Below are 18,665 nucleotides of genomic sequence, written 5' to 3'. Positions count from 1 at the left end.
ACGCACATTCACCAAAGCGCGTTGAGCTTTTTGGCGCCAGGGCGAGACAGCTATAGGTACCACCAGATGCAACCATGCTAAAGCTTTGCGCTGGCGGCTAATTTGAAACTGTTTGGAGCTTTTAGTGGAGCTTTTACATTTGGTAAAATAGTGTGTAACATAGCCAAAGGCATGGCACATGTTAATAATCATACTTATTATTCAATACTAATTCTATTATTTTTCCTTACTTTTAAATTAAGCTTTCAATTCAGCCCTCCATGTGTATAGCACACTTGTTATGAGATTTATACTAAGATCGGAACAAAAATGTAATATAAATTTCATAGGAATGATCGGCCAGGCAATATTTAGATATTAAAATATGAATATAGTATTTAGGTATGTTTAATATTTTAAAGTCTGACACGTTCGAATAAATGAAAGAGGGAATTTAAATACAAATACAAATTTAATTTAACAAACGTACATTTATTTCATAATGTACTTTGGGATTTTTGATGTAAGACCAACGATATACTTACAAGTATACCAACAACGTGTACTAAGTATTATTGTTTTAGGACGCCAGAATTTGTAATTGTTTTGATCTTAATCAGTAGTGCGTTGATATATTTTCGGTATCAGTGTTGTTATAATAAATCGCAAAAACATAAAAATTAAAATTAAACCAAAGACCACACCAATAACCAGTGTAGTCCACTCCAATGGATTCAGACTGTTCGTAGTTGGCAGGACGTGCGTATTGATGCCATTCTATGTACAGAGAGAATAGTGTAAAAATCGTGCAATACAATGAGTCATTGTTTTGTCGTTACCCAGCCGCCATTCTCGTTGATCCAATGTACGAGTTCATCTTCGATTACATCCTCGACGCCCTGCATCAGCTTTTGCAAGTACTCGGGATGTCCCTGGCGCACACAGTCTACGGACAGTCCACCCGCAATGGCAAACAATGAAATTACCTTGCTCCAGGTTATGCCCGTTTGGAAGAGTTCACGGCCCACAGCTCCCAAAAGAATAGTCACAGCATCGGGTGTATGAAATTCGCCACCTGGATTTCGACATATTTGGCGCGCAACGCCGTTGTAGACCCGCGGATGCATGCGCTCCAGTTCGTCGCCCAGCTGCGGCAATTAAAGATAATGTTATTATAAATTGAAAATGTGTAAATTAAGAAAAAGAAGGGCCTAGTCTAGGAAATTATTACTCATATTTACATTAGCATTTGCGAGAATTTAATAGAAAAGTGCACCGTGCTTAGAATTCAAAGTTTCAAAGCAGATTAACTTAAGTTTGCCAACCATATTGTGGTGGCTCTAGCACCTGCACCTTTCAAGAACCTTCTTCATATTCTTATCAAGAATACTATTAAGTACTTAATCTGTCTTATCTCTGTAAGTGTATTGTAATTTCTCATGATGTCGATATAAACAGACAATGCATTTCAATTATATGTTATCAAATTTAAAATTTAAAGAATTTTCAAAGTTTAGTTATTAACATTTTGACAATTAATACAAACCACTTGTACTGCCGGAAAAACCTCGCGCACAATACTCGTGGGTGTGGTTCCTAAAATGCTCCGGATGCGTTGCAGGCCCAGCTTTTTATTGAAGAGACCTGATCGCCGCAGACGTCGTTTAATGTAATGCCCGCAAAGACAGCGCCCCTAAACACAAGAAGCGCAATTTCAAGAATAAACTTGTAAACACATTACGACACGAAATTTGACGTACCTGGGAGATGATGTCCTGAGCAGGTATTTGTGCAGCCTTCCAGCCTATCGTATAAGAGAGCTTGCGTGTGACCACATCGCTGACATTGCTCAGTCGTCGAAGGGTCGACTCACGCTGGTTCACCTCGAGGAGGGTCGTCGAGTGTAGAGTCGCTGGAAAACTAAACTTTCGCCTGTTTTGAGCCTGCAGCAGCCGCTCAGCTTGTGTGCTTGGCAGGGGAAATCCGTTGCTGAAGTTGTCATTATTCGCGGGGAATGATGTGCCCGGCATTATTCAAGTGAAATCCTAGAGAACGTTTAAATGATACACAAAAGGGAAATGTAAGTCGTAGTTCATCTAAATAACAATCATTAGAAAAGCTGCAAAAACAAAAAACCAACAACACCGAATTCTGAAGAAAATAGTTAAGAATATTTGTTCGCAAAGTAAAGATACTCCTGCGCAAGATGTTCACAAAACTGAACAGAGATGGAACGCTAGCATAAGGAATATAATACAGTAGGAAGGCTAGAAAAAATAAAGCATAGTAGGTAGCAAGATATGCAATCAAAAAAAGGACGGTGACAGCTAAATACACCAAAATAGATCATGAAAACGCTCAGAATATATTAGGGTTCGTAAAATGCGAGCACCACCCATTCGGACCCACGAGAAATTCTGCCTGGGACGAACTGAAGGCCGGCTCGCATGACTCTCGGCTTTTGTGACAGCGAGCCACGCTACCCACAATTCCTCGCGTGTAGCAAATTTTACGAACCCTGGAATATATCCATATTTAGAAACAAGAGAGAACGCTACAGTCGAGCAAGCCCGACAGTGAAATATCCTGTACCCAGGTAAGCTTCCGTCACTGTGTTATATGCGCTCATAGCAAAAGTAAAAAGAGGAAGAATAAGAGCGAACTTGTTGCTGCAGTTTAGGGGGGTTGTACTGTAGACAATTTGTTTCGCTAATAACTTTTCTTAGGATTAACCGATTTAGATGAAATTTAAAACAAAAGCGGACTATTGCGTATGAATGATGTGTGCAAAGTTTGGTAATGTAACATTTGAAATGTGGACGGTATGGACGAAATTCTGTAGCGGGGGAAGGGGGGAAAATTCCAAAAAATAAAATAAACTCGTCCTTTCTCGGACATAGGAGAATCTGGGTACCAACTTTGGTTATTCTAGCTTTTATAGTTTCTGAGATTCTTGCGTTCATCCAGACAGACGGACAGACAGGCAGACGGACGGACATGTCTAGATCGATTTCTCTCGTCATGCTGATTCAGAATATATATACTTTATGGGGTCGGAGATGCTTCCTTCTGCATGTTACATACTTTCCACAAACCTAATATACCCTTTTTACCCTACGGGTACAGGGTAAAAAACCACTTAACACCGTCAGGATAGAATAGAACATGTCAATAAAGAATAAGTTGGATGTTTAGAGCGTAAGAATGAGTAAGATATTATATTGTTAGTACATAAAAAGAAACTAGTACATGAGCCTAAAAATGTATAAATACTAAGTTATTAAAGAAATAAAATCAGAATGAATTTGGAAATTTAAGCATGTGCTTGTTTCCTTAAAGTAGTTTCCCAAAATTGTCCGCGCAGAGTACAAAGTAGCGGCTTATGGCATTGGTAGACTGCAAAGAGTATAGATCGCAGCAAAGAAACATTATTTTTTAAATGAGAAAAATATAAATTTATATCTGGATATTTATGAAAGATACATTTTTCTATCTTTCAAAAAATAATAAAGAAAATTAAATGATGTGACATTTTCGGTACCGGTATATTATCATAGTTAAAAAAGAAGCTTATGTATAAAGTTTCAAGTCTATGGCTCTAGGACTGCGGGAGGTGTAGTAAGTGAAGCTAACTATAGTCATGCATATCATATATTTATCTATAAAGTAAGACAGCATTTCCTCCTCCTTTTAAAATAATATATTCCTCCTTTTTAAAATAAATACTACACAAATATTTTTCTAGAAATTACAATTGCAAGTTGCACATTACAAGTGCAAATTTTTCCTATATTTTAATTGAGTTTAGATTCTGGTATCTTCGAATACAAATATCGTTTATTGACGTACAATAAATAATAAAATGTTCATTTTTACGCGATGGGTGCCCAACTAATTGCTGTCATTGATACGAGTACGTGGTCTAAGGAAAACTTTTTTGGTACCATTAATGATTGCGTTTCGTGTTGCGTGTTGTCAGTTGCAAGTTGCAAGCTGTGTGTGGCGGCTGCGTTTCCTGCACCAAGCTGTCTTGTAAAATCAATTAATTGCAACTCGATTTGGACGATGTGGCAAATTTTCTTGTTGCCGTCTGTCTTTTGAGCCCATGAGAGATTGTTATCTCGTGTGTTGATTTTGATGCATGGTGTGCTGGTAATGGGATTTCTGCGTTGAGGGGCCTACAGTTACCCATTCTCTTATGTCCGATAAAAGCCAGTTTAAATGTGTACCGCATAACATTAAAGGCATAAGCTGCCTTTTCAACTACATACTTATGGAAAGCCTATACGTATACCCGCCCTCCACGCAACCCATCGTCAAACATACGCAAGAAAAATAATTGCCTCCAATCATAAATGTCATGTTGGATTGATGCTCATTAAAGTTTTGCTTTGAATTTATGAATGACATTATTAGTATAAGCTTGAAAACAAGATAAACAGGGGCTCTGAACATTGCACAGTGCATCAGGCTGAATGGGATCAGACTTTTCAATATCGGTATCGGTATACTTCTTACTTGTATATAGTATATCTCAAAAAATGTTATGCATGAATGTCGAATGTCGGATTGTGCAAGTTTAAAATTTGTTTTTATTGGAAGATAAAAATTTGAACAGTTTTATTCCGAAATTCAACATAAGTATATTACTTTTCTGGCTTGTATTTCGAATACAGTAGTAGTTAGTTAGTAGTTTATTTCATTCTCTACAAATTATCGAGTGAATAGTAATTCAATTTGGATGAGCTGTTCTTGCTGAATTTATAAAAAGAAATCGCTCATACAAATGATGCAATATACATATGAATTTATATGCATTTCTAGTCTTCAGTCGGTATCTTCATGACAACTTTTTACTTTGGCTGCCCATTTTTGGCAAATTTTTGAAGCATTGTCGGCATCGTCGAAATAGCCGGCACGGCTCGTTTGATTGGAGCGCGTCTTTTGTCTTTGACCATTTGAGACAAAAACTTCGCATTATGGCCAAAATGCTGTTGCTTGTTGTCATTAGTTGTTGGCGGTCAGGATGTCAGATGGCAAATGATTTGTGCGACAAGTGAAGCGACATAAAAAATGTTTTATACATGATGCTAAGTATATTCCGTTTATATTGTCTGGGGATAACGAGTGGCAATTAGTTTTACATAACCTGGCCCAATATTCAATCGATTCGAAACTGTTCAATTCGTGATCAAGGAAAGTTAAGCCAGAAAATGTCCAAACATTGAAATCGTGTGTTGGCGGCTATAAAATTAACAGCATAGAAAGTAAGTATGGAACTTAAAGAATACCCAACCCCAAGCGGGTCAGCAAAGTCACGCTCTGGGGTCTGTACTTTCATGCGCTAGCTTATAAAAGCTTATCCATACATGGTTCCACCGATTAGTGAATACTCAGAATGCTAAGTGCTTGGACATATTGCTTAGTTGGACTCCTCATTTTGCGGCTAGGAACTGGCGCAGACGCGGATGTGGCGCACTATTTCACACCCGTGGACTTTGGCAGCTTTGTTCATGGGCAACATCCGTATCAAGTCGGCCTAGCCCCGCCCCAGCCGTCTACTTTGTATGGAGCTCCCATTAATCCAGTAACGCCAGCCCCTGTTGCACCCCCAGCTCCGGCAACCACCGAGTTCACATTACCCGAGATCATCGAGAACCGCAGTGTGAAGACTCATGGCAATTTTATACCGCTCAGTCAGCATTATCTGCCACCGGCTGAGGAGCGTCCCAGCTATGAGAGTCCAAAGCCAGTACCCAGGTATGATGTCTGCATTGTTGGGATCTTGAGACTACCAGTTCCTAACATACGAGTAAAATCAATTAGGCATAAGCATAAGAAGCGTTAATTCAATCCAATTCCTTTGTTGCAGCGACGAAGCCTTCGCAGGCTACTATTATCCATCGCCATCCAGTACAACGACTAGCACCACCCAACGACCCATTGTCGTGCAAGATCCTGGCGATGATAATGATCTGGAGGCGGGCTATGATTACCATGCGCCTGTTTTGCCCTCCACACCGGCACCGGTCTATCTGCCACCGGAGCAGCCCAGCAGCGAGAATCAGCAGCTGCGCCTGAGGCTTAAGGAGATGCGCTGCTTGCAAGGAGGCTATTTCCGCACAATTCTCAAAGTGGACAGCTTTATAAGCACTGCACCCACCGTAGACACAGGTGATGCACAGGATAAACGCTGCGAACTGAAGCTATCGCGCAGCTACCTGCTCTTGGATATAGCGGGTGCGGACTTCGAGCGTTGCGGAGTGCGCTCCTGCGGAAAGGACCTATGTCTGCGTCTGCGTTTTCCAGCCATCCGCGGCCTGCGCACCGCCGGTGATGCAATTTTGACGCTCCACTGCAAGACGCAGGAGCGAGTGGCCGTGAAGACGCATGCTCTGAAAATGGGTGTTGCAAGTGATGTGTAGGTGCATTCACTAGAGTTGTGTCAGTTCAGTAATGCCAAGGCCCCGACGTGAATTAACATCCGACAATATTTATTATATTATTTAGTTACGAGTCTGTTCAAAAGAAAATGTGAAGGTCTTGCTTTGATTGCAATGCCTCATGAGTTCTCCCCAACAGGTCGTCCGATAATAAGGAAGTTATGGAACGTTTGCGTGCATATATGTATATACGTGTATAGGTCTGTTCAAAAGAAAAGGCGAATTTTGAATTCCTTTGAAAAGCATTTATTTATTCGTCAATATCCATCTTGTCACCTTCACAGCCATCCCCTTAAGATATAGTGCACTTATTGCTCCCTGCGACTTATTCCTAATCCCAAAACTGAAGAGACCAATGAAAGGAAAGTGTTCTGCCACAATTGATGAGATAAAATCAAAATCGAAGAGCGCATTTCAGAAGTGCTTCGAGGATAGGAAGAAGTGCTGGCATAGGTGCATTATATCTGAGGGAGATTACTTTAAAAAGGAGAAAATTGATATTGCTGAATAATTAAATACTTTTCAAAACAAAAATTCAAAATTCATCTAGTTCCATTAACAACTTGCAAAATTGAACAAATCGATCATTTTTCAACATTTTCAACCAATATATACCAATATATATACTACGAATATTCATAGTATATAGATTCGTTAATATATAATACGGTCGCGCTCGGTACTCGAACTACATAACTTTAGTGACTACTGCAAGGTATTTCAACTTATTTATAGAATTTTTCTTTTTAGACAAGCGCGCAGCAGTGGGACTTACGCCCATGGAGGTCTGCAGAATGCATTTCGCACTCATGTAGAATTACTGAGACGTGGCAGCAACGGATACACACGGCATCTGGAAAACAATGGAGCCGTGCAGTTAGGAGAGGATTTGCTGCTACGGGCGCATGTTCTGGCCGGAGACGGTGAGTGGGCTAGCGGTTCCTGCCTAGATCGACACTAACAATTCCTCTGCCATAGGTTGGAACTACACTAAGCTGAGCGACGTGCAGTTGCAACGGATTTCCCCCTCGGGCGATCTGCTAAATAGTGCCCAACTGGTTACACCACAGGGCTGTCTTAATCCAGCGATGCAAAGCATTTGCGCCCATGCGCCCAGCTTTGAGGCCCCCTTGGGTCAAAGACTCCACTTTAAGGCTGTCATGTTTCAGGGCATGCGAAGTGGCGATGTCCTGATAATGTCCATGCGAATAACCGGTTGTTTGGAGCGCGAGGATTGCCAACTGACGGCTCAAGATTGTGTGGTTGGTGGGACGCAGCGACGAAGACGGGATACGACAGGGCAAGGAAATGGTACCGAAGCTTCAGAACTGTCGCACATCACCTTTAGAGTTATTCTACCAGAAGCAACTGAAGAAAGATCCTCCAAGGAAGAGGAGCAAAGCAATGAGCATGTGGCCGACTTCTCCAAGTCCTTAGCATTGGGTGGTTCATTAGGATTTGTTATTTTACTTCTGGGTCTGGGCATAGTTGCCGCCTACAAATTGGGAAAGTAGATATGTATATGCTTATGTACCTATTCGAGTACATAAATACTTACATTTAAAAATTTAACAATTGAATTGGTAGTCTTTGATTTGCTTTTAACGTGTGTCAATACTAGAAATCAATGCCTCTTTACTCATCTTTGTGTTGAATGAGAACTGTTCAGACCTTCTATAAATTAAATTCATTTTAGAACTATTTCTTTGTTTCTAAATAAATAATTTTGTTCCACCTTTTAAACTTGAATAATTTGTGTGCCTATCAATATTTGCTGTTGATGTTTGAGCAACAATGTGGAATCATAAATTCTTTACGTGAACTTACATTTTTGTTTATGGTTTTTTTCCATTTGGCTATTTATTTTAAATTTACAATATATTTCTACACATAGCTATAGAGTATTTCAAAGACGGGACAGCTGACTTTAGCTCTTAAACATACACCCAGCAGCGCTCGCTTCCTAGAAAACCTCGTACTAAGCAAAATCGTGTTAAACGTACAAAAGTCAAAAGTGGGTTAAAGTAATATGCTTCTTTTTATACCCTGTACCCGTAGGGTAAAAAGAGTATATTAGGTTTGTGCAAAGTATGTAACATACAGAAGGAAGCATCTCCGACCCCATAAAGTATATATATTCTTGATCAGCATGACGAGAGAAATCGATCTAGACATGTCCGTCCGTCTGTCCGTCTGGATGAACGCGAGGATCTCAGAAACTATAAAAGCTGGAATAACCAAAGCTGGCATCCAGATTCTCCTAGATCCGAGTAAGGACGAGTTTATTTTATTTTTTTTAATTTTCCCCCCCTTCCCCCGCTGCAGTATTTCGTCAATAGCGTCCACATTTCAATTGCTACCTAAACCAAACTTTGCACACATAATTTATAAATAATTATCTACTGTTGTTTAAAATTTTATTGAATTCTGTCAATTCTAAGAAGTTATTAGCGAAACAAATTCTCGCCAGTACAACCCCCACAAACTGCAGCAACAAGTTCGCTCTTCTTCTTCCTCTTTTTGCTGCTGCTTTGGGCGCATATAACTCAGTGACGGAAGTTTACCTGGGTACAGGGTATTACACTGTCGGGCTTGCTCGGATGTAGCGTTCTCTCTTGTTTTAAAAATATTTTTCAACTTGTATCGTGTTTTCAGCGTGTTAAAAAAGGAAAAGAATTTTTAATCATGTTAACTCGGCCTAAAATAAAATAGGTCATGTTAAGCGAGGGCTAGATGTTTTTATTTTCAATGCATCGACATCGATGATTGCTTTCAAAGTTACATCTCTACTCTGAACACTCTAAAACCTTACATTATTAATAATTTGTTCGATTCGATTTGCTTTTTGTTACTATTAGTATTGTGCATTTTCGTGAGATCAAATGTACTGTAACTAAGCAGAAAAGACCCAAAATGTCCATGTGTTGCCACCGATTTATGAGAAACTGAACAAACTTATTTATAACAAAAAAAGAAAAAAAAACACAAGTCTCTATCAACGGCGCCAATCTCTGAGTGGAGTTTGTGTTGGTGTTCCAAACACAATTTGCCAAGCCAACAAATTGACTTATTGGCCATGCGAAATCATCAAATTTTGCCCATTTTTAGTCTAAACAGAAATTAGCACTTAATAAAATGTTATTTGTGTTCATGTCGCCTGTAATTTACCGGCTCGAGAATGGAGTTGAGAAATTGCACACAACAAATGTCCGAATGTTTGAACATAAGTTTTATAACTTAGTGCATACTCATACAATACAAGTATTTGGTGCTCGATGGTGCTGGTGTCTTAGTCAGCAGTTCGTTGTTCGCCTCTGATTAACAATTTGCAATAAAGGCGAATTTTTCGTATGGCGAACTGAAATTTTATCACGTTTTCACGCTTGGCGCATTTAATGAAACCGAATACCTGGGAGCAGTCGCTGTTTATTTTTGGTTTTGTTATTTGGTGCAATTTGTAGTCATTTCTTATGTTAATTCGTGTGCAGTTGCTGGTTGGGCGTGTTTTGGTGTTTTGGGCATACATCGGAGGCCAATTAGCAGCATGTGCGTATAGCACATGGAGCGTTAAGATAGATAATTACTGACTTGAGTAACGGCTAAAGGTGGTGCTTAGGGTGTAAATATTCAAAGATTAGATAGCAATGGGAGGACATATGTATGTGAAGGATATACTCGTATCTAAGTGGTACGATATTCGGTTGAATGGCACACTATGATAAACCAAAGAATACAAAATTTAATAATATAATATCGTTACTGTTCATTAAATAAGTTCAAGAGTGGATTTAAGGTAAGGTCTTAAAACTTTTGATCTTCATTGATGCTCTATAGTTTGTTCGATCATATAACTAATATTTATCCCTGGAATTAGTATATGCTTTCAAAATAATTTCTCAAATGCATTGCCTATCCGTTAAAGTCTGTGTTAATTTATGGCACATTGGAGAGAATGTTTTAGAAACAATATATTATATGTAAAAACAATTTCGTATTTGAATTTATAATACTGATACTATTTGGAAAAATTGTTACCTACTTATTGTAAGGCCACATCTATATTTGAATTTGTGGAGCAGTCGTCATTATTTTCTTGCCTTGCGAATCCTCAAACCAGACCCGTGCAGGTAGATTTTTATGTTTTTAAATATTAATATTTTTCCATCAGTTTTAAATGGCTGAATATATAATTAACTAAAGGGAAAATTACCAAAGTAACAATTATCCATATTTAAAACATATAGTTATGTGTTATATTTAAAACATATAGTTAAACTATCTGGTCTGAATTTTATTCGACTTATTAAAGCAGTATATGTTTTATTTTTTCAAAAACTTAAATAAGGAACTCCTATGACAACTTTTTAGTAACATATGGCCGTAGCTTAAAATCTTATAAGCTTCTAAGTAGATGGCAAGTTTAAGAAACAGTGGTGTTATCTCACTGGTCTTAATACAATATCTATATATAAAGGATAAAATACAATGTAAGGTCTGCGAAATAAGTCACCTTATCAACATATTTTTCTTAATTAAATAAAAAATCTTCGATATTTTAAAATGATTAAAATATAAAACTTTTTTAAATTACAGTTTAAATTTATTTTATAAATATTAAAGGAAATTACAAGAAACTGTTTTTAAAATTAAATAAAAAATGATTTCGAACGAATTAATAAATTGACCTGATCAAAGAACATTATTTCTGTTCAATATACTTGTGTTTATAGTGTTCATTTCCTAGATATGTCCCCCATTACTATAAATTACTCTTAATATGAGATCTGCTATTAAATTAACCATGTTTTGAAGAAGTGATCTGTAGCATTTGGCCCACTCGAATTTGGGCAGAATAGGGATCGAAACAATTGATCGAACTATATGCAGGTAGATTTGATCCATATTTTCATTCTGTGTATTTCGGTAATGTCCTATTTTCCCGTAAATACTTAGCACATTCTACTTACATTAATAAAATATTTTAAGTGCATGGCAGCATCTCTTGATGCCCACAATATTCCCACACATTGCAACGATCTTCTGAGTAGCTGCCTCTGTAAATCCAAATCCCACACAGTATTGACGTTTTCGCCTATATAGCATGGCATTCTGCGTTTTCGCTTTTAGGATATACGTTCGAACACATGTACGTGTATAAAATGCCATCGAACCTAATTAATAAGCCCGACACGTTCGCAGCACAATCGCAAGTGCTTACCAGTAACAACAACAACAAGAACAACAACCAAAACAACAACAACAACAGAAACACTGCGAACAACACCGACAGCAACTACTTTGTCTTTGTCGCAAAATGGCAGGCAAAATGTTTAGTGCACATAAATTAAGTGCGGAGCGGGTCTGTCCTTTCGTCCGTCCGTTCGATCGTCTGATCGTCCGATCGTCCGTCTGCCTGTCCGCCTGAACGGACTGCACAACTGGCGCTTAACAGACTTCGCTTATGAAGCCACTCGACCAGCCGGGCCACTGAGCTGACAATTTACACTTTTCATGTGAGTTTCCATGGCACAGTCAGCCAAATGGTGCGCAGGCCTAAACATTTTTGATGCCTTGCTCTATGGAGTAGCATGGCCGTGCTGCTTAAATTAGCGACTACTTAGAGCCCGATTTAGCTAGGCTAATAAATATTTATAGTTGCACTTCATTTTAGTTCATTTTCATCGGACAACTATGTTTCGTATGGGTTCTATGAATGGATTTGCCCAGATTGGTCGAACACCAAGCGTATAGTTTTTTTTTTCTTTCTTTTCAGTTTAATAAATTATGCTCGCGTGTAGTTTAAGGCGAACAATTCAAAGAAAAGTATTTTAACATCTGGAAGAATGTGTACAGACAACATTATAATGTTTACAATAATCAATTTTTCAGTATTAATATGGAGATGTATTATCGTATTCATTTCATAAATATTGTATCAAATTGAAACAGAATTGTACAGGGCTATCTTAAAACATTCGAATACATCCATTAAATACAGTAGTACTGATTGAGAAAAAGGTATATGAACACATTGATTGATCGAATTTTTTCAGGGATAGGAATTGCGATCTTCATCGCTGCTCCATAGTTTGTTCCATCATATATAAGTCAAGTTTTTGTGAATTGATTCAACTAATATTTATCCTTGAAATTAAAATATGCTTCCAAAATAATTTCAAAAATATATTGTCAAACCGATTAAGTCTGTTTTAACTTAGATGCATCGGAAATTTTCTCCGTTATTTCTTCTACAATATTTGTGAAATCGGTTGGTTGTGGGACTAACTTTGAAGATTACGTCGTTAGCTTAAGCACATTGGAGTCAATGTCTTAAAAACAATATATTAAAATACCATGCATTATTATTTAGAAAAACAATTTTTGTATTTGAATTTACTAAACTGAAATTATTTGTACAAATAGAGATATCTACACCGCCGTAGATCAGCTCAAAAAAGGTGTCTTTAAGCTACGACAAAATTTCTTAAGCTTACCTCCTTAGTTGATGCACTTCCTCTCAAGATGCACACTGAAGTCACCTACGCCTGCTTCAGTAAAGCATTTGATTCTGTGAACTATGATCTTTTGCTCTTTTAACTTAATCTTTAATGAATTTTACTTCGATTGTTGAAGATCTTGGTGAAATTAAATCAAAAATGTAATTTAAGCTTCACGCAACTATTATCAACAAGGTTTAATGCATAAAACATTGATGGAAGGAATTTAATGATCCCCATACAAACTAAATTCGGTTCAGAAATATTTCCTATTTTTTCTTCTACTAGGATCCAACCTTTCGCTTTCCATTGAACTCTAGCAGGCTTTTGCTTTTAAATCTTTTACCATTAGCAATCCGTAGAATTGTTCTTCCTCTGCACTCTTAGGTCGTCTTGACTTTTCTGTCTCTTGTAGGTCTCTGACTTAATTCTGACTTATTTAACAATAGTCCCATTCTCGTTTGATTAACACTCTGGTGAGATCCTTAAGTAATCTAGTTAGCTGTTAATTAAAACAAAGTTCTTATATACGCTTTTTTAATATATATATTATTTTAAATTCCTTTTTAAATAGAGCAGTGTGAAGGTGACCAATAAGTATTCATATAATGATGGTCACACATTGCAAAATATCAATAGAACTAAAGTAAATTATGAATCCGTCATAATTTCGAATACGTCACCCAAATATTGGAACAATCAATTCAATGATTAACGAAAATTATATCTTAATAAATAATTGAGTAGCTCAGAATTGTTGCTGTTTTCGTGCTGTAGAGAATAAATTGTTAATTAATTTATTGCCGAAACGCAAACTTTTGATTGCCTATTGTGTATGTGGATAAACATTTATTTGTAATTGGTCGAACAGCGAGAAGTATTAGATTAAAGTGAACGCCTCGCACACTCATTAGCAAGTTTTATTAACCAAATGTGTTAATTTTATTTTGTGGCTGACAAACGCTGCCATTGGTCTGCCTCCTAGCTGTTGCCGATTTAATTCATCGTTAAGCGTTTGGCTAATACAATGCAACTTTTTTTATTGGCTGCCAACTTGCTTGGCCTAAACAACAGCATGTGTGTGTGTTTTTCAAATGCGTTGAGTTTAGTCTCTGGCCATGTTCATGCTGTGTGCGGTTGTATGTTTACATTTGTGTTACTGATTTTTTACGGCATTAGAAGCAGTTGCGCAGGCGCAGCGGGCGCCGACATGGACGTGGGAGCCTGGGGTGCCTTCAGAACCCCTCTCAAGTATTTTTTAACGACGCCATAGAGGACAAGCTGTGCTCTGCTCTGTTGAAACACCATTTGGGTTGGTCGTGTTGGGTTCGCTCTGATTTAGCTGAATGTTAGGCGCCTGACAAACAATTTGAGCAATTTGGCTTTCGAATTGTGATTGGTTAATCAAATCGCAGTTCATTAAAATGCCATTATAAACGTAGGCCTGCACACAAAAAACACTTTCTGATAATTCACAATTCCTAATAGCTGCAGTGGCAGCGGCTTCGTCTATCTGTGGCTAAATCGATGGCAGTAGTTGCTAGGGTAGAGCGGCGACATAAACTTTTGTAAAATTGGCATTTAAGCTACAATTACATACTATTTAGACGTAAATCGGCTTGCGTTTGCGGTTTTGACAACTGCTACCACAACCACCGTGAACGATAAAAACTGAACATATGTATGTACATACGGGCATAGTACGTGGGTATGTATGAATAGGTAAGTGTGTAAAATAATAACTTTGAAATGAACACTGCATACGTTTCTACAGGTGTAAACATTGTTGGGATCATCAAATACTTATTATTAACGCTGTTACTGCTGGTGTTTGTCCGATGTCTCTGTTGTCGATGTCGATGTTGACTTTGCACTTTTCATTTCAGGCCACGTCAATGTGCGTCATTCAGATCGAATGTGAAAGCTAATGACTTGAAGGTAGACGGTCATATGTTATGTAATTGCAATATACATACAATACATGATTGCATACATATAGATAAATGTGCTTGAGTTATGAAAACGATCATTAGATCCATCTTGCAAATGACTTTCGAGGAGAAACTGGTAACTTGTAGTTCCAATATTGAGAACCTGCAAATATTTCTATAATGCGTTGTCACAATTCAACACAATTGCATACTTTAGTTGAGTAGAATATAAGCAAATGAAATGTAATCAACAACACTTTTAATTTACTTTCGACAGCGTCAAGTAGAGACAAAAAGCCATTTGCATTTTAAAATAATATGTAATATTTTGACACAAATAGAGTCTGATCAGATCAGGTTTTATTCATTGTATCCAATTTTAATCGACAATCTGACAGAAACATTTAAATACTGCCTTTACTATAGTAGGCTCCAATTAAACAGACACAACTTGCTTTATACCCCAAAATGATGTTGCTATTTTACATTAGTTACCAGAATAAAGAGACGACAGCCAATTCAGCTCAGAAGGCGGTTCCTCCAAAACAATTTTTTGTAAAGCCTTCGACGACTTCATCAGGCTTCTAAAAAGGTGAATCCAGATTAGGATAATACTTAATTGGCGGTGGGGCTTCTCAAGTTTTCAAACACCACTGAGAATTAAATGGAGAATCGACCGTTTTTATACTCTGTACATGAAATGTACAAGAGTATATTAGGTTTGCGGGAGCTGAAAAATGTAACAGGCAGAAGGAGGCGTGGCAGACCCCACAAAGTATATATATTCTTGATCAGCATGACGAGACGAGTCGATCTAGCCCTGTCTGTCTGTCTGTCTGTCCGTCTGTCCGTCCGTATGAACACCTGGATCTCAGAGACTATAAGAGATAGAGACACCAAATTTTGCACAAAGATGCGTTATGTGTGTATTCTATACGAGTTTGTTTTATTTTTTTGATTTTCCCCCCCACTTCCCCCCTATGGGGGTTTTCCCGATTTTCCATTCGTATAATCGCCTATATCTCGGAGACTATAAGACCTAGGAACACCAAATTTTAGTCCCAGATGCCTTATATGAATACGCAGAAAATGTATATTTTGGAATTCCCCTCCCTCCCCCCTCTACCCCGCAAATCGTAACTCCCGTAATTCTTGGAATTTCGAACTAAAATTTTGGAAATACCCCCAGTTGGTTATTATGTGTCCGTATGCCAAATTTCATTATGATAGACCGATTTAACAAGAAGTTATAGCCATAAATATATTTGCTGATGCAGCGCTGCTGCAGCGCTGCTCAAGCGCTGCCCGCGGCTGTTGTTGATGTTGCTGTTTGGTTGACTGCGAAAATGCTTACACAGACACGAATAGATGCGCATAGGCATACATACACTCACACAGACGCAATTGCTATGTAAATGTGCAATTATACACCCTTTACGTGAGTTCGAATACCGAGAGAGGTAAAATCGATCAAATTTTTTTTTTTATTTTCTTAATTTTTTTATTTTCTATAATTATTGTAAACATATGTACAGAGTATTTCAAAGTCGGGACACCCGACTTTAGCTTTTTTACTTGTTTTCTTTGGTCACAGACGATAAATTTCTCGAAAGTGCCTCGACAGCAAACAATTTTCGTTGGTTTTGGATATTCTTGGAATATGTTATATGCCAGTCTTGCATTATTAACTTATGCACTATACACGCTATTGGACAACCTTTTGAGCGAAGAGTACGGCTACCGTTATAGTCTAAGAATCACCTTTCCTATACGTATATACTGTGTATTTCGATTATTTGAATTCTTTTCACCTTTCAAGAAGTGCTTTAAAACTATCAAACTTTATGATGCCAATGTAATAATTAATGTGATCCTTAGAATTGCACACTCGTGTAATATAAAAGTTAAGATTTTGTATTTTGCAAGATAAAGTTTAATAGGTTTCTTCATTTTCCCAAGATATTCACTATTTGCTAAACTGAAATTTGAAGCAGTATACATTTTTAATACTTATAGTGTATTAATTAAAATATTAAAGTGAACTCGAAAGAAGAAACACGAGTATATACGAATATCAACTATTCAAAATTTGATTATGTATTTGGTTTAAGAAAAGGAATAGTTTCAAAATGAGAGTTAAATAGCATCATTATGATAGCTTCATTTTATTGGGTGACTTTATTCGTTATTGAAATTTGAGTTCCAATTTCCTGAGTTTCCTCATCAACACAGTTTCTACCCTACAAAGAATTGTTGTATTATTCGTCAGAATTCCAAACTACTTAGTTGGTGTGTTGTTTATGTTTTTTCGAACATCAGCTATATTGCAGATTCTTCGAACATACAACAGTACAACAAATCCAATAAAAGTTGGAGTTTCCAAAATAGTCGTAGCTGTTCACTTTTTTTGATTTTGTATTTTAAAGCTGGTTTTCAAATTATAGCAACGCAGATCGATCTGTTAAAATATGATTAGTTCGAACTGTTTTAGAACCGAAAAGAATAATTATATTTTTAGATATATTTATGAAAATGTAATATGTTAATCAAATTCATTCATTTAACAATTTGAATTGAAAGTGTTTTGGATAATGCAAGCTTTGAGAAAAATACGCTGTACACATTTTAGTGGCCCCTGGTGTATTATTCGAACATCCGAATTCTACAAGTATTGCCGATGTACGCCTTCACATGAAAGCTGACTGATGACGCTTTGAAACCACAAAATAGGTAGAGAACGATTTGTGCCCAACTCAATTAGAGAGTGTAGGAGTGCTTGAATCGCTGCGACGCGTCGTTGCATACTGCCCACTACGAGTATAAACAATAAAAGTTCCAGTACAACAAACAGATCACGCACTGCCATTCATAAAGCGGCAAAGTTTAATTAAATTAAAAACTCGTTGGCTATTTTTTTGTTTGCCGGTGCGTTCAACTTTTGCCGCCGTAGCCAACTACAGATTTGTATACATATGTGGGTATGTTTGTATATAATTTGCGAATGAGCCGCTTACCAAATAATGGGCAGCAGCCAGCAGAGGTTGGGGTTGCAGGAACAGTCACCCACTAGTTGTTTACTCAACATTTATGCAATAATTGGTAAAATAAATGCCACACCCGCACCAATTTTTATCGGCGAATATTTGACGTTCCCATTGATGGTCCCGCGTTTTTATCTTTTGTACACAAACATACTGGGAGTTGGATGCGCAATTTGTTTTGATGATAATTGATATTGTTTCAACGATAAACTGTATTCTGCGCTGTCTTCCGATCGGTTTGCTTGCATGAAAATTAGTTAATTATTAATGCGCTGCGCGTTTCTCCGCCGCTGAATATTCACGGTCACAGTTTTGGCTTAAGGTTTATTGATATTGGCCAGTGATGCATACAGATTTGAAAAATTTAAGTATTGTGTACTATTTTTAAAACATTAAAACGGTCGAAAGCTGTTAAAATACCATTATATTAAAACAAATAATGATTGAACAGCAAAACTAATCGTTGATCTGAACCGAAATCGATTGCTGGTATTTCAACTGATGAATTTAAACAAAAAAAAAACACGCGTTTCGTAAAGCGCACTATACGAGCACACTACGCACGTCTAATCCGAACGTTGCAATTAAAATGAAAATACTATACAATCAGCTCGCTGGCAATAACATAATGTTAACGCGAGAGTTGCCACCTACAAGTTATAAGTAGTTTAGGGAAGAAATACGACGCGAACTTGCTGATCTGGCCATCTTTAAAAGTTTTCAGCGCTGCCAGCCGCGTGGAAAGCGTCGAGCCGGACCGCGCAAATGAAACAA

The 18,665-nt window shown here is 37.5% G+C and overlaps 2 protein-coding genes across 2 annotated transcripts; one reads left to right on the top strand and one right to left on the bottom strand.

Moving 5' to 3' along the window:
* Positions 1-573: 573 nt before the first annotated feature.
* LOC115624546 (bcl-2-related ovarian killer protein) lies at positions 574-18,418 on the bottom strand. The gene is made up of 5 exons (XM_030519272.1): positions 17,865-18,418; positions 1,740-2,024; positions 1,526-1,672; positions 819-1,127; positions 574-756 (listed from the first exon to the last, which is right to left on the bottom strand). Exons 2-5 carry the CDS (start codon positions 2,007-2,009, stop codon positions 592-594), a joined length of 891 nt encoding a protein of 296 aa, XP_030375132.1. The 5' UTR covers positions 2,010-2,024; positions 17,865-18,418; the 3' UTR covers positions 574-591.
* Positions 5,378-7,936, top strand: LOC115624908. Its single transcript, XM_030519756.1, has 4 exons — positions 5,378-5,739; positions 5,852-6,400; positions 7,173-7,345; positions 7,401-7,936. Exons 1-4 carry the CDS (start codon positions 5,378-5,380, stop codon positions 7,934-7,936), a joined length of 1,620 nt encoding a protein of 539 aa, XP_030375616.1.
* Positions 18,419-18,665: the final 247 nt, after the last annotated feature.

Source organism: Scaptodrosophila lebanonensis, unplaced genomic scaffold (assembly GCF_003285725.1).
Source record: "Scaptodrosophila lebanonensis strain 11010-0011.00,11010-0021.00 unplaced genomic scaffold, SlebRS2 tig00000061-arrow-pilon, whole genome shotgun sequence".
NCBI classification, from domain to species: domain Eukaryota; kingdom Metazoa; phylum Arthropoda; class Insecta; order Diptera; family Drosophilidae; genus Scaptodrosophila; species Scaptodrosophila lebanonensis.
The sequence above is the reverse complement of the archived record's forward strand: the minus strand, read 5'-3'. Positions and strand labels throughout refer to the sequence as shown.